This window comes from Symphodus melops, assembly GCF_947650265.1.
Source record: "Symphodus melops genome assembly, chromosome: 8".
Classification (NCBI taxonomy): Eukaryota; Metazoa; Chordata; class Actinopteri; order Labriformes; family Labridae; genus Symphodus; species Symphodus melops.
In genome coordinates this window covers 23,482,875-23,498,614 of record NC_136698.1, presented here as the reverse complement: position 1 = coordinate 23,498,614, position 15,740 = coordinate 23,482,875, and the positions used below count along the sequence as shown (strand labels likewise).

The 15,740-nt window shown below is 39.2% G+C and overlaps 1 protein-coding gene across 2 annotated transcripts in view; it reads right to left on the bottom strand.

The window, feature by feature from the left end:
* Nucleotides 1-1,186: 1,186 nt before the first annotated feature.
* The window catches only part of znf644b (zinc finger protein 644b), a 30,157-nt gene continuing 15,603 nt past the window's right edge, over nucleotides 1,187-15,740 (bottom strand). For both annotated transcript variants that reach the window (XM_079351373.1, XM_079351374.1), the window contains 5 exons: nucleotides 9,031-11,673; nucleotides 7,582-8,097; nucleotides 4,648-4,761; nucleotides 4,387-4,483; nucleotides 1,187-2,697 (listed from right to left, as the gene is read on the bottom strand). In XM_079351373.1, the coding sequence (XP_079207499.1) occupies nucleotides 2,505-2,697; nucleotides 4,387-4,483; nucleotides 4,648-4,761; nucleotides 7,582-8,097; nucleotides 9,031-11,659 (3,549 nt within the window). In that variant the 5' untranslated portion in view covers nucleotides 11,660-11,673 and the 3' untranslated portion in view covers nucleotides 1,187-2,504. The remainder of the gene's footprint in view (nucleotides 2,698-4,386; nucleotides 4,484-4,647; nucleotides 4,762-7,581; nucleotides 8,098-9,030; nucleotides 11,674-15,740) is intronic.

Sequence of the window (15,740 nt, the reverse complement as noted above, 5' to 3'; positions counted from 1 at the left end):
CCCTAACCCTAACCTTATAACCCTCGAAAAACGATGACAAAAGATGTAAGCCTTATTTTTTTGAAGTAAGAAGAATAAATGTTTGTGATGTTATTTTAGATTTTTCATTTTATCATCAGTGTGGCTGATGGTAATTCCCCCCCTCATACGCATCTTAAATTATAATCAAAACTGATTTGCATCACAATGCAATGTGTTTTATTTAAATCTCAGACATCTTGTTCAACAACTCAAGTAAAACTGATCGTTCATACAGCTAAACCAGTAAAGATCAATGATCTTTACTGTAAGGTTACTGAGGGAATAATACCAGTCCTTATTGAGAGGATTTAACTATGTTAGGTGAAATTATGGTTTTTTTAATCACTACTTTTGTTGAAATAGCTGTAGAATAAAAGCTTCAGTATATTTGCCTGATTAAATACAATTCCCTAAGAGTGGAAGTACATTTATTGGAACTTTAGAATCATGCTTTTTCATAAACAAAGTTCCTGATTTCAATAAAAAAAAAACTATCGACAAATCCAAACATTAAAGCAAACAGAACCACAAAAAAAAAAAGCAACAATGGTGCAACTTCAACTCTGAATCAAGCCCACTGAAGTCTACGCCTGAGTAGGAAAGTAAGATTTACATGATAGAAATACTGAATAATTAATTAAGTTGTAAAGATAAATACTTTGAGTTAAGGACCTCTATGCTATACAGTTGTAAAATATCAAGAGTATAAGTTGAATATTTTGAGAAAATATAGATAAAATACCTCAAATGACCTAGAGTCATTAAAGCTGAATTTTCTCTAAAAGTGAAAGTAAGACAGACATTCAAACTGATGAAAACAAATACTACAGTTTGTATTAATGTTAGTCCATTCATAAATCGAGATGAACTGTAGCCATTCCTTTAAAAGGCTTATGAAGAACATTTCCTGGGCTACAGACAGTGCTATCTCCCTCTATTGAAACCTAAAAGAAAAGTTACATTCACTTTGCTCATGGCATGGTCCGTTTGCTCGTCTAAAAGTGCCACTGCTAGCATGCAGGATAAGCATGAAATCCAAATGTTCAGGACCAGTCGACTGGTAATCTCTCTGACTTTGTCTTTAGAGGAAGGATGTGCAACATTTCACACATAAATGCAGCAAAAAAATCAAGTATATTCTCTGTAAATGTCTCTGGTTGATGACTATTACAAATTCACAAGAAATGTGAGTCCCGCTGGTTGTTTGGTTGTCAGAGCTGTGTTTACATTGTTTACAAGAACAGGTCAGCAGACTCCTCCCCTTGTGTATAAAAGCCATCATAGTGAAAGACCACAGAGAAAAGAAGCATGACATACTCTCAGCTTTTGTTGTAATGTTACGTTAGCGATACTAGATCCTGGCTATTCAGTGTTTCAGCATACATGTATTGTAAACACATTGGCCTGCTAACACAACAATGCTGGAGGGGTGTTGCTGGAGGAGGCTTTTATTATGGCCGCGGTGCAGCTTAATAGCAGTTTGTTTTGGTTTCATGCTGGTGCTCCGGGGCGACACCTACTGGATCAAAAAGTTGCATAAAAGCATAAAAGCTACATATGATGATCAGAAAAAGATGACTTAATAAAAATAATAATTTGTAAAGAGCTGACACATTAAAATAAGAAAATCTTTCAATTTTGTTGGGCATTAAAAGAAGTTTTTTGTTTAAGCTAAAGATTTTGTTTTTCATTAAAAAAAGAGATGTTGTAACTGCTGCTGTAATGAGAGCCTGCTTTCAGAAATTAAACTGATGGCGGAGTTTAAGCAGCAGAACAATAAAAGAACAAGCTGTCCCAACATGATGCACATCCTGAATGGCATTTTGATTAAAAGAAATATTATGTTGCTTTGGTAACACATGTCAAATGTCATGCCAATAAAACCCATTGATCCTCTGAAACAACAGAGGGGTGAAATCCTTCAAAGCAACGACAAACCAAAGACAGCCTTGTGTTCGCTGCTTAACAAGAGCACAATATCGTTTTATGTCGGCTCAAAGAGTGGCGATGCTCCTTTTCACTTTTGTTGTTTTCACATACAGTTTCTTTTAAAGGCAGGAAAAGGTACAGATGTTGTCTTTTTATAATGAGCAAAATGTATGATGTAATGAGTTACAAGACTTTAAGAGAGATATATTCAGATTTTTTTTTTTTGTTTTTTTTTTATAATACAAATATTTTTGTATATGATATTAAAATGCCCTGTCTTGATAACAAGGCACTTTTATTTATCATAAACAAAGCAGCATTTTCAAACAAGCGCAGTTCTGTATTGTTCTGTCTAATTGGTGCAAATAAAGAAAACAAACTATCGGTTGTTATATTAAGTCATTAACCCAAAGCATGTCATGAAAGTATCTTAAAACAAACCTTATTCAAATATAAAGAGTTTAATCAATATATACTAAGAAGTAGTCTGGACTGACTTTAATATATTTCTAGTATCCTAAAGTTCTACAAACTCTCGAAGGACTCGTTTAAACTTAAACATTCAGGCTCCTGGAGAGATCTTGGTGTTCACCAGTTGTACTGATTTGTATTTTGTGATGAAGATCCAGAACTTCTACCATGCCCGTTCCTGAGTAGGGTACCCTAGTGTGTAGAAGGTGCCTCTGTAAGTGCCTGATCCAGTCCTCCTGGATAGACAGAGGACCCTGGAAGACGAGGTCACAGAATCTGCAGGAAGAAAGAGGAGGAAGACTCCATTTAACTGACTCAAGAAGTAATGCAAAACTCTATCTTTATAAGCATGTCCTTATGCATTCTTTGTTTTATCCTGACGGGATTCGTTCTACAGCCAGTTACTCAGTGACGAGATTCCGGTTATGTTTACAGCTCTCTATGCAAGTTACAATATTTGCATTAACTAAGAGAGATATGGGTCTGATGGAAGTGAAAACCTGATTTCTGAGGTGTACTACCGTTAGCGTTATGCAAAACAACAGATCTATCGGCTTCTGTCATCGGTGTCACCTTAATTGCAGATGGGCTTATGTCTGTCAAAAGAGCTGATATCAGCTGATAGTGATGTTCAACCGATGCATTGGTGCATCCCTATTTAATAGCACCTGAGGCAGACAGTCAAATTTGATTGGGTGTTTAAAATGAAGCCTTGTCTTTTTCAGTTCAGCTCAGCACCAAACTTCTGCCTATGTTGTCCATGTTTTTTCACAAAGACACCAGGCATCCGTTTTAAATGGGCTTCGGCTGTAGGCTGGACACTGAAACAGATCCAGCTCACTCTCTTTGTGATCCCAGTCAATGTTGCTTTTAACTTAACTTTATCTTAAATAGATGAGGCTCATGAGCTCGCAAGCTTAAGTTAGCTAAGTTAGTTAGTGGTACACACCACCATCAAAAAGCACTTTATTCAAATTCAGAACTGCTTAAAGTCATATTGGTTCACTACTGCTAATGATTGGGCGCTACATTCAATTTAAACTCTGTCTGCATTTACCTACCACAGAGCTGATCCAGCCAAGTACTGGTTTCCCAAAGGAATTGAGAACACTAAACCACATCTTTTGGAAAAATGGTGTGCCAATGTAGTTAAATGGCATTGCACAGCCTACCTGTGGAACAACAGCATACTGGGCATAGTATCAAATTGTTCTGTGTTTGCTTTGCAAGTGCCTTAAAGCTCCTGAGAGGAGCATGTAAGAGGTACCACTTAACTCTTCACTGATTTTGTTCTATTCCCTGTACATGTCAGATGGGACTAGTTTTCTGATGAAGAAAGTCACCCTCCTTTTTTAACAGTAAAAGCCATGCTGTGGAAATTTTAAATGAAGGGTCTGTTTCTGGACCGTGCTTTTAATTACTTCAACTGACAACCTACCACCCGGCAGCAGTTTGAGAGATTAAAAGTAACTCTATAGAAAAAGCTCATTGTTATCCTGATGTTCTGGTTTGCTTTAGCAGGTCATACTGTAAAGAGGCATCAGTTTTTATTGAAGTCATTTTCATCATAAGCTGAAATCTCCTGTCAGGAGCTTTAAGATGCTTGGTGGTTTCTGTTCATGATTTTCTTTTGACTGGTGTGCTGGTATATGCTTCTTATTTTCTCTCATTCAGGATTTACAAATGAGTGTATCTGAGTTAGACATGCATTTACCTCATCCTAAACTCAGAAAACCATGGTAAGTTTCTTCATTGTCCTGTTGAGTTCAGCCTATATGTATATATCCTGTTCTACTGTTTTTGGAATTGTATTTATGTTACTATTTTATTCTATTACTATTTACTATTTACTTCTTTTTTTTCTGCTGCTGCAACGCTTGAATTTCCCCATTGGGGATCAATAAAGTTATATCTTATCTTATCTTATCTTATCTTAACACAAGTGGGCATCCACTGAGTGTATACCTGCAGGTGAGTGTGTATATCTCAGCATTCAAAGAGGAACAAATCATCTTCTTGAGTCCAGGCCTTGGTCTCGGCTTCTTCTGTTTATAATCATAGCCTAGAAGATAAAACAATGCACTTCTCAGTCTGAGGGAACAAGTTATCACTAAAGAGAATCATAAATGAATCATCTTGAAGCAAAACTATTATTCTCTATCACAGACCGAGCACAGAAAACCATTGTGTTGACATTTGAGTATCAGTGTTTTGTCAGAAACTTACCTTGCCCTTCAAAAATGCTAATCCTCTTCCTGTGTGCATTGGATCCGAGCTGACCTGGAGGCCTGGGGAAGATGCTGTTACACTCCGTTAAGATGGTTTTTGAATCCCGATCATCTGAGAGGAAGGAAAAATCAAAGTCAAAGAAAATCAAGGAAAATGATCGCAGCATTTAGGATGAACTTATTATTGTAGTTTCCACTTGATTAATCTTTTAGAAATATTAAAAGTAATCAAGGTTTTATGCTCATCTGAAGTTTGATTCTCTCTCGCAGTTTAAGAACAAAGCCTGAAGGATGGTGTTAAGAGTTCACGCAATAATTTCATTATCAAGCAAAACTGTCAAACCGCCCAGCGAGCGCTCCGCTGTCGTCTTCCACCTGGTTTCATATGTAGCATCTGATTTGCACTCTCTTGTTTGAAAAGTGTTACCGGTGAAGTTTAACACAATTGTGTTACTTCAGGGGGGCTGTTTTCACATACACCACCTCCCGAGAATCACAAAGCTAAAGTACACATCAAAATCACAGATCTCTTAGTCCTATTACAGAAAGCTGACAAGGACACTGCTGTGCACCTGGGCCTGATAACAAATATTTACTTTAGAGGTGGGATGGAAGAAAAGATTGTACGCAATGAATTTTATTCTTTCAAAATTACTTAAAAAGGATAGAGCATTAAATCAAATGTTTTAAAAGTAGTTTTCCACAATAAAGACTCATTCTTACTAACACACTGAAGTCTGGCGCGTGGTAAAGTTACAATGTTTAATAAATGATGAACATTTTTTATTGTTTTTATTCTTATTGTACAAAAGACACAAACAGCAGAAAGTCATCTTAAGGAGAACATTTCAGTCTCCATTGCAAACATGAACTTCTAAATCCCCTCTGATGCACATTTATCATTGGGTAGTATGCTGCAATTTGTAATTATATTGGCAAAGAAATGACCAGCCCTCTATCTCTAATTGATAATTGTTGACAGTTGTTGCCTTTTATGGTTGGTAGAGGAAGCTTATCAGAGTGAGCACGTCAAAGCATAGTCGAGTGGGTCATAGTTTTCATCGGCGAAAAACAATTAACAAAAGAAATAAAACAAGGCTGAAAATAAATAAAACATAAGCAAATTACAAAATATATAAAATAGAATGTAAAAATGTCAAATATAACGTGACTGGTACAGGGAGAGATGGAGGACAAAAAATGCTCATGAAAGTGGCTGACTCTGTGGAGCTGCAGTCGGTGTTTATTAATATACCATCTGCATATTTACATTTCCTGACAACTGCAGAAAAACAGACACATGAAAAATAATATGACAAGTTTGGGGCGCTTCAATCGCTAAAAGCAGCAAAGTCCTCGTCAGAACTAGCAGAAAGCCCTTCCCCTTCCATCACCAACAGAGTGAAAGCCTCCAAAATGGATGGGTCAATGATGCTGCTGTTTGAGAAGTGAAGCTCAAGAGGGCAAGCCTAAGTGAGTGGCTAATTAGCTCACATGAAGTAGTTAATGTGAGCTAAAGATAGTATCTGGATCACTGTCAGCTGCCACGTTCAGTCTGAGTACTCGATTAGGTTGATATGCACACGTTTCCCAAATCCTGCTGAGGAGTAAAGAACAGTTCCAGTTCAAAATGCTGAATTATGTTTTCTCAGCCTGCAGTCTGAGGGCCAGTATGGACCGTAAAATCTGCACCTCACGTTTACCTCCTCAACTTAATAATGATCCTTACTCTCTGAAGTTGAGCATTGTCAGTGAAGCAACAATGAGCAATCACTGAAGACCCATTTTAGGTGAATTAAACGTGCAAAAGCCTGCTTACATGTCACTGTTTATAACGCAGAGTTTCACTCCTGTGCTGAGATCAATGGGCTTCGACAATAATTTTTTTCGGCAACACTTTTCAGGGTAAACAAGAACCATACACTTCAGTTCATCATAAAACTCAACAAAGAGCAATATTAAACTTCCTCAGCATCTTTTTCAGGACCTCCTTTTTGCTTTGGACCGACATTAAACGAAACTGTGTAAACATAGACAATGAGCTTCCAACTCAACATCAAGAGAACCTCATAATTTTTTCAGATAAACTTCAAAGGTACCGCGGCCACATTCATACTACAGTAGTGGGGGTTTTTCTCACCAAATCTGATCATCGATATGGAACAATAGTCACGTTGTTGACCTATCTTTTACCTGCAGTACACAGGTCTCAAGTGTTGTTCTGATGCCAGTGTTTGAAAAGACTCTTTCGACGCTTTCTATAAATGCTGATCATTTTTGAGGTTCTTCAGATTCATTATCTACTTTGTCTCCCTTCCATGTCAAAATCAGCATTCACAGACTGGAAAATGACCATAAATTCATAGGATCTTAATGTGAACAGTGCTATCTTACATTTCTATTAAAATCTGAATTGATGTTTTCATTTATTATCAAATGCTTGCAGATACTAGTACCTTATCAACTAGTTACATGTTGTGGGTATCCTTAAAGGCCGAATATGCAACACTGCTTTACATGAATGTCACATGAGCGTTTTCAGATCATGGTCATACCGTGTAAGTTTACATACAATGTGAAGCTATCAACTAAATGGTGCTACCATTAGCTTGCTAGAACAACAAAGCAGCTTGAGTGGTTTTCATTTCATGCTGGTGCTCTAGGGCAAATCTACTGGATCAAAAAGTCGTACATTCTTCCTTTAAAGGTATTTTAGATTTGTTTAAACCCTTTAGAACAGTTATTGTTAAATGTTCTCACATTGAGTGCTTTTAGTTACCGTAAACAACAATCAGTGTCCACCACAGGTTTGTCTATATCTTTCTGCTTTAAGGAAAGTGTTACAATGAATGAAATAGCTAGTTGCCTCATGGAAACTTTAAATGTTAAAACATTTAATCAAAATCATGTAGAACGAGAAATAAAGACTGACCTTGAGTCAGCTTTGGCTCCACTCGGGTCACCATCTTGTAATCTTCACTCAGATCACCGAGCTTCCTGGTTTCATTGACTTCAAGAAGTTTAACCAAAGTGCTTTGGCAGGCCTTGGTGCCACTCTGTGCTTCTACATGGAGCTTCTTCTCCTCAACAAAGTCTTTCTTCTGTTTTGGTAGAAAGTCATACATTAAGGGCTGTGGACTCTTCACTCCATACCGGATTTTGACTGGGACGCCCCTCTGCATGAAGACCAGACCTTTGCTCCTGGTGAACTTCTGAGGGACCAAGGAGCATGATGGTTCCTGGACCTTGTTGAGGACTTGTAGGATGTTTCGATGTTCCTTGGTGTCCTTTAGCAGTTCATGTAGGATAGACAGCGGAGATTTGCTGGTGCTGATAACACCGATTCTTTTCAAGTGTCCTCTTACATGGTTAGTGAGGCCAGTCTTGGTATCAAACTGAGCCCAGCACAGGGGACATTTGTGCTCTCCTTCTGATTCTGGCATAACAGCTGTAATATCAGATAAAGTGTCAAAAATGTGCAGAAGGAAAAAAACAAACAAATATTTATTTGATAGCATATGTTTTTGGTAGCATTGTACATTATGACCTTCCAAATACAAGGTGGCTATTATCCATACTTGTTTCTAGAAAATCAAATGGCCCCACTTACAGAGCCATATCGAGATTAGCTGGTTAATCTTGTGAATCACAAGGTTACCTTTCCATTACAGTAGGTGATCATCCTGATTTTAAATTTGGTTGATAAAGTTTCTTGTGTTATTATATCCTCAGGGTTGTTTCCAGAGGGATGGCATGGGGTGACATGGGCCCCCCTTGAAATCTGATGGTATGCCCAAAGTCTCTCTGATTGGCTATTTGCCTAATCAGAGGCGGGACTTACATCACAATCAATTATTCTGGATGTTTTTAACAGTCTGCTGGTAAATGGAGTCACTTTTATTGTTGGTAATTTCTTTACATACTTTGCTCTATCATGTAAAAAATTCAAGCAACAAGTCATGCACTCTGTCTAATTTAAAATGGACTTTATTACCAATGAATCAATTTTGGCAAGTTAGACAGCGTACAAGAGTTTGCATGCAATCTTTTGAGTACTTTAATTTGTGACTTTGCACATCTGTGTTTTTTTGCCTGAAAATAAACAATTGTTTTACTAACAAGTACATACCAATAGTGGGGATGAAAAAGGTAAGGAAATGAGATTTATTTGTGTATGTGTGGCTCCACAAACTTCATGCCACCCCTTAGTAAGTCAGTGCCCCAAGTGGGCCACCCAGTTAAAAAAGATCTGGACACGCCCCTGTAAGGTCATTTTGAAACACAATAGGTTGCCTATTCATTTCCTTTATCAAAAACTTTTGAGTGGAGTTGTTGGTGAGTAATAGTCTATGGTATGTATTAGTTGATCAGATGCTTATACCTTTCTTGATTGTTCTCGGGATCCTCCTGCGGATTCGTTGCCGACGATCCTGCATCGTCACTTGCTCTGGAGGAACAATGTGTCGAGCATTATAGCTCAAGCCCACTCTGTGCAGGTGTCCTCTCACGTGATTTGACAGACCAACTCCCGAATCAAATATGGCGGGGCAGTACGGACACTGCTTCTGTTCTACCCCTGGTGTGGGGAAAACATCACAGCTCTGACTTGTAGACGTAAAAGGAGACCCTGAGGGACCATCGCACTCTGTGATATCTATATACTCCTCCTTGATGATGAGCTGCTCTATGTCGCTGCAGTCTTCATCTCCCCCATCCTCATCTTTGAATACATGGGGGCTTTGGTCTTGGGCTGAAAACTGCTGCCTCTTTTTGAAGTACCTACGAGCATACGGGTTCCTTTCATTCTCGTTGCTTTCCAAGACGCTCCCTGTAGCACCGCTGGTGTCATCACTCAAGTTATTGCTGCCCTCACAGCCTTTATGCATCTTCAGATCTGCTGAATTTTTCTTGTGCCTCTGGCTAAGCCTCTGCAATTTATAACCGTTCTTATTGTCAATAGATTTATGCAAGGGTGTTGACATTTTCCTAGTTAATGGAGAGTTTTGATCTGCTTTCACTTGCAAAGTCCCACTTGCCTGGTCATTCGTTCTATCCTGACAGAACATCTGGTCTAATTTAGGATTTCTTGCTGAGAGTAAAACATCCGCATTTGCAGGATAGTTTTCCTGCTTTTTGCTGCCAAAAGCCTTGCAGTTATCGTTTTCAGCATCTTCCTTCGTGCAGGTAAAATCAGGTGTCGAATCTAATTTTCCCGCGGGTTGTAGGAATAATTTTCCATGCCGGTCCACCTTCCACAAAGATGGTGAGTCAGTGTTTTTGGTGCAACCCACTTGGTGCCGAAAATGAGCAGGAGTAACTGTATTTTCATTGCACGTTTGAATATAAACGTCCCTTTTTTTACTGGAACAGTAGGGCAAACAGTATTTGGTTCTGATTGGTTCAAAACCAGAAAATATTGGCTTGTCCGCATAGCCGTATTTAGCTTTTTCTCTGCTGGTGAAGAGACTCTGAGGCTTGTCCACTTCCTCTGCATCTTTAGCGTGATTCCTTTTCCTGTATTGAGGGTGAGGTCTCTCAGAGTGTGCAACATGCAAGTGTGCTTCCAGTGCTTGCTGTGTCAGTGTGACGTAGTTACACTCCTCACAGAAGTAATAATGCCTCAGATTCGTATGTTTGTTGGCGTGCTGGACAGAGATTTTAGGGCAGTTACAGGCTGATACACACTCCGGGCACTGCACCGTGCTGCCCCTGTCTTCCACTTCTGTGGTTTTGAGACCTTTGATTTCTTCCATAAGTTCTTCCAGCCTGTCTTGGTGAATAATGATGTGGCTCATGAGGGAGTTGCTATCACAGAACAAACGCCCACACTCCCTGCATATAAAGGGCTCTGAAACATTCTCACTGTTCACCTGATTATTCTTGCCTAAATGATACATCATATGTCTATGGAAATGTCCTTTTTCCTTATAATTAACATTGCACTTTGTGCATGAAAAGAAAAGTGGCTCTCGTTCAACTTGTTCTGTCTTGAGCTGTTCTACTTTGGGACTAAAACTGTCTTCATCGTCAGGGTCATTTTCCTCATTACTGCCTTCCTGTGCTGAGCTATAAATACGGTGCTCAGAGTCTGAAGCTGTGTTTCTAGAAGGAACTTTCAGGGGAACAATGGAAAACTTAATGTCAGACTGTGTAGCCGAAGAATCATCTTTGTTTGCAATGTCAACATTTTCCACATCATTACCACCGCAGACACAGAAACCTTGTGTGCATGTGTGATTAAAGCTGGTGTTAACCTTTTCAGTGGAGCCCGACATGCTTTGTACGTGTGTATTGTGCTTCCTGGCTCTGTGGTGCATCACTTCAGTCTCAAGCCTTCTGTCATTGTGCAAGAATCGCTCCCTGGCTGAATCCCATCTGATTACTTCAGCATCATCATAATCATGCGAGGAGCTCTCTGACCGTTCTGTGTCCCGTCGAGATCTTGTTTTCATTGTCTGTTTTGTCAAAGGTTGGCTAATGTGCATTTGCTCCGCACCGTCACCTGCCAGTGTAGAATAGGCCAGTTTAGACTCATTCTCCTCCGAGTGAGACAGTGGCGTGTTGACACCTGGCTGTGTGGCTGGTGTTTTTACGACGGGCCCTGCTGTGTTCTTCCAAGCGTCTGATTGAAGCTCACTAGGTGGTGGTAACACCTCGGGGCTTGTGTCCTTCTCCGCTTGCCACGCGGCATCCAGGACATTGTTGGATAAAACAGTGCCTTTGTTCAGGACACAGTGTACCTCTGAGGTGGGGTGTGAACCAGGTCCATTAACAAGTGCTCCTGAAGGCAATGAATTGCCTGCACGGGGAACAGCAGGGACACTGCTGTATACAAATGGATTCGGCTGGGTTCCATTTAAAGGCTTTTCGTGTTCATCTGAGGACAGACCTGCAGCATTGTTCTTCAGGGAGAATGTGTGACTCTGTAATGGCTCCTGAGCACGACCTGGGCTGACAGACACGGATTCCACGTCTTTGTCCTTTTGTTCATCTGGCTTCAGATCCGACATAGTAGCACTCCTTTCTAGAATATAAAAAAAGATATCAAAAAATTTTAAATGTTGTACTCTATATTTCTGAAGCATTACATTTCCTTTAATCCACCATCGAAATAATGAGTGGGAGAATAAAAAAATGCAGACTTTAATGAAAAAGTAAAAGATAACAGAGTAATAAAATTAGAACTGATTATTTGGTGCAGTTAGTTTTGGGCTTTTCATCACAAAATGAGAGGTATTATTCTGTGCTGCATTATGATTTTCAACACCCTCTTTCCTCACCTCTATTCACAACAGACCCTGCTGTTAGTCCCGTGTAGCCTGGTGAAGATGCTTAATTATGTGAGCGTACCTCTGGGATAAAACCTTCCTGCTTCTCCACCTTAAGTTCTCACTCGTCTGCTAAAATTGACCAATTTCCATGGGAACACAGTACACCTCCAATGAGATTATATTGCGTCTTATCACTCTGTGATGGTGCAAACACAGATCCCAGCATGACACTGTTGTTACTTGCATCCTGACAAATTGAAAGGCACTCAATCTGTCTTTAACGCAAACACAGACCGACCCACAAAATGAAAACATATGCCTCAATGCAAACACTGGATGCAATAATTCTCCAATGAATACTTGGATTTTGGGCGAGAGCAAAATTATCTTAGTTTATTTTATTTTTCTAAACTTATCAAACGGAGGTCTTTTGAATGATTAAACCTGATTACAAGCAGCTTAAAATAAAAACGGTATGCTTCATCTCTCTCAGATGACATTGTTCTCCTCCAAAGACTTTCAAATATATGCTCAGAGGATTCGACATCCCGGGCTGGTCGTTTTCGACAGGAAGCTGTGTTGCTAATGAAGTGGTAAATTCAGTGTTAATGAGTGGCTTCACTGTTACCACCTCAGAGGTAAAACCTTCCGAGCTCCATATTCTCCCCATCTGTTGTGGTGTTAGAGGTTCGAAAGGCGAACAGAAGCTCCGCATTTACAGCAAACTTCATTGTTACCTCCACACGGCAGGGTGGAAAAAAACCATCAAAATATCTTTGTTCAAAATGTGTAGGGCTCATTAGCAGCCAGCACACCATACTATGTGTGTGTGTGTATATATATGTATATATGTATATATATATATATATGTATATATGTATATATATATATATATATATATATATATATATAGAAGAGAAGCTCGACAGAAATATCATTTTTAAAAAGTCATTTGCTTCTATTTGCTTCATTTAGTCAATGTTAAAAGGCTGACTTTGCCTTACCTGCAGATATTTACAGGGATTATAAGCTTTAATACAGTTAAGCTGTATGAACAGATCAATCTGCTATGAGCCTCCACTAACCCAGTCTGCAGTTTTCCCCGAGACCTTAGCCTCGCTCTACAGTTTGGTAAATGAGATTTAATGGGAGCATCAGCTTTGTTTACTGTTTACAATAGAAAACACCTCACAGCTTTGTGCTGAAGAGTTTTTTTAATTAGACTTTTCTCTATTTGCAAATGATACTTCTCAAGACAAAGTTCACATCTGGTCTTTATTAAGTCATCTGAAAACCCATCATGTAAACTCGTACATCAGCCGTGTAAATAACTGTGATAGTAAGAGCTGTCACATATAACATGTTATAAATATCCACTTAGGATATATAGGAAGGAAACTTAGTGCTCTTCTAACTCGGCTCTACCTGGTTTAGTTTATACGTTTATACGTTTATGTAGACACTTTCTGCTTAAGGAAGACTAAACACAGCAGCTTCATCAGTGGCTCTGCGCTCCAACATATGAGAAGCTGTGGACCCCTTTGCTCTTAATGTCAAGCTCCATTTTTGAGTTGTACAACTGATTTTAAAGTCTGGATGAATATTGGCCTGATTGTGCATTTTTAACTATGCAGTGTTCACTGAGCCACTACGACCAATCAGCTGCTTCTCCATGATTTTCTGGCATGTTTTGGATACAACTGTACACACTTGCACAGTGAGGGCGGAGCCAGCCACCGATTCTCTGACTTCTTCTGGACTTTTCTTCCTGATTGTATCTGCACAAACGAGGCCACAGTCATCGACACACAGATTCCAATACTGTGGCCTCTTGGTGCATGATGACACCCACCCATCTTTCCCGTCAGTGTTAAGAAGCCCTGTCAATAAAAAGACCGTATGAGAAAATAAACTTACATTGTTACATCACTAATGTATGTAGAGTTATGTATCTTAAAAAGAAGTCCATTTCTAAACCATGGGATTGAACCTCTGGATTAAAGTCGCAAACAGCCGACTCAAGCAGCTCTTTCCATTCTAACAAATGACTTTATCAGTTTATCAGAATTGCATCCAGCACTGATGCCAGAGGGGAACCTATAGCGTCACATTTTGTGGTGTTGGTGTCTTTCCAAGCTGCTGGATGAGAAATGTTGGGAGGAGAAATTTACCCAGTGAGTCATGGTCGTACCATCAACACACGTGTGACACTCCTTCAAAATAATGACAACTTTTAATTTTTAAAGAAATGATTCAGTTTGTTGTATTGGAAAGCACTGGATTGCACAGTTGTGTTTCTTAAACTTCATTAAAGTTTAAGTTTTCATTTTGTACCAACAGAAGAAACGAGAGAAGTTATGGAGTTAAAATGATCTCCTGCAGCATGCTTTGACGTTTGGTGGGCTGGGAAGCGTGCCATGTACTCACATCACTTTAGTCTCTGAGCGCGCCTCACAACCTCAGCTCATGTCAGGCTCTGTTCTCTTTTATCTCCCTGTCATTTCACACCATGCACAATCTCATTTCAGGAAAATACTTCATTTCTCTGTGTAACATTTGCCCTTGATTTTGTTTTGTTTTTTTTTCCCTGTTAGTCGTAACTTTCCTCTATATTGTGATACTTGCAGAAGTAAATGACCTACTGGCATCAAAACAACATGGAGTAAATCTTCTTTAAGTTAATCACATTAAAAGGACCTTTTAAGCCTCAAAGTTGAATTGTAAAGCTGCGAAAAGAGTTTATGAGGCATCCTGTGTTGGCGTATAAAATGGACACCCAGTAGCTCGTTCTTTCCAAAAGAGCCTTACAGTTTTAAACAGAACAAGCCAAGAATAAAGCCAGAGTTACTTTTGTCTAAAGATAAATGTGTGGATTATAAAGTTTAGATGTTTGACATATAAAGATTATAATTAGGATGTTATTAGTATCAACCAATTACAGCTTTTAAATGAACAATTGGTAACCAGCCTTATAAGAACAATGCTGTCACTTTGGTATGACGACGAGAAATGAACTTGTCACCTTTCAGGACATAAAGCAGAGAGTATGCACGTGTTGGCTTCTTATAGATCACACTAGGATTTAGATCTGTCAGTGGAACCAAACAAACTATTTCACAACACACCCCTTTGCCTCTGGAGTGACACATCCGTGTAGTCACTTAAGTTACGTTTGTTTATTTTCTATTTCATTCTTTGCCTGTTCCTGTTTTATTTTGTACTTACCCTTGTCTCTGTCTTCCAGATCCTGCTCCTCATGTTCCTGCCTTGTGTGTCAACTCCGCCCTAATTACCCTCACCTGTGTCTCGTCATTCCCTGATTGTCTGTCCATATATCCCTGTGTTTCATTCCTCATGTTGCCAGTTCGTAGTGTGTTCTCGTGACCCTAGTTCCAGCAATTATTTTCCCTGATTAGATTATATGGTGTTTTTGACCCTCTGTCTGCCCCTTTTCGGATTTGTTTGCTTGTGAGGATTGACTTCTGTGTACCGACCTGGACCGTATTAAACTACCCTTTTTGGAAACTGTCGTTTGAGTCTGCATTTTTGAGTCCCTGTGGTTCCTGGCTTTGACATGGAGGTTGTTCACAACATTTTGCTGGTGAAAAATGTAAGAAATATTTGGAGATTAATGCACAGAAAACATATGTTGTAAGCTGCATCCTAAAACTAGAACCTGACTTGTCACAATTCAGGAGGGAATTCAGTCTAATTAATTTCCATTTTAGACCACTATAAACTAAAAACTTCTGAAACACCCAAACTTTAAGTCTAATAAGGAAGACAATCCTTTGTATGAAGAAGAGTTTGGGGCTGTACG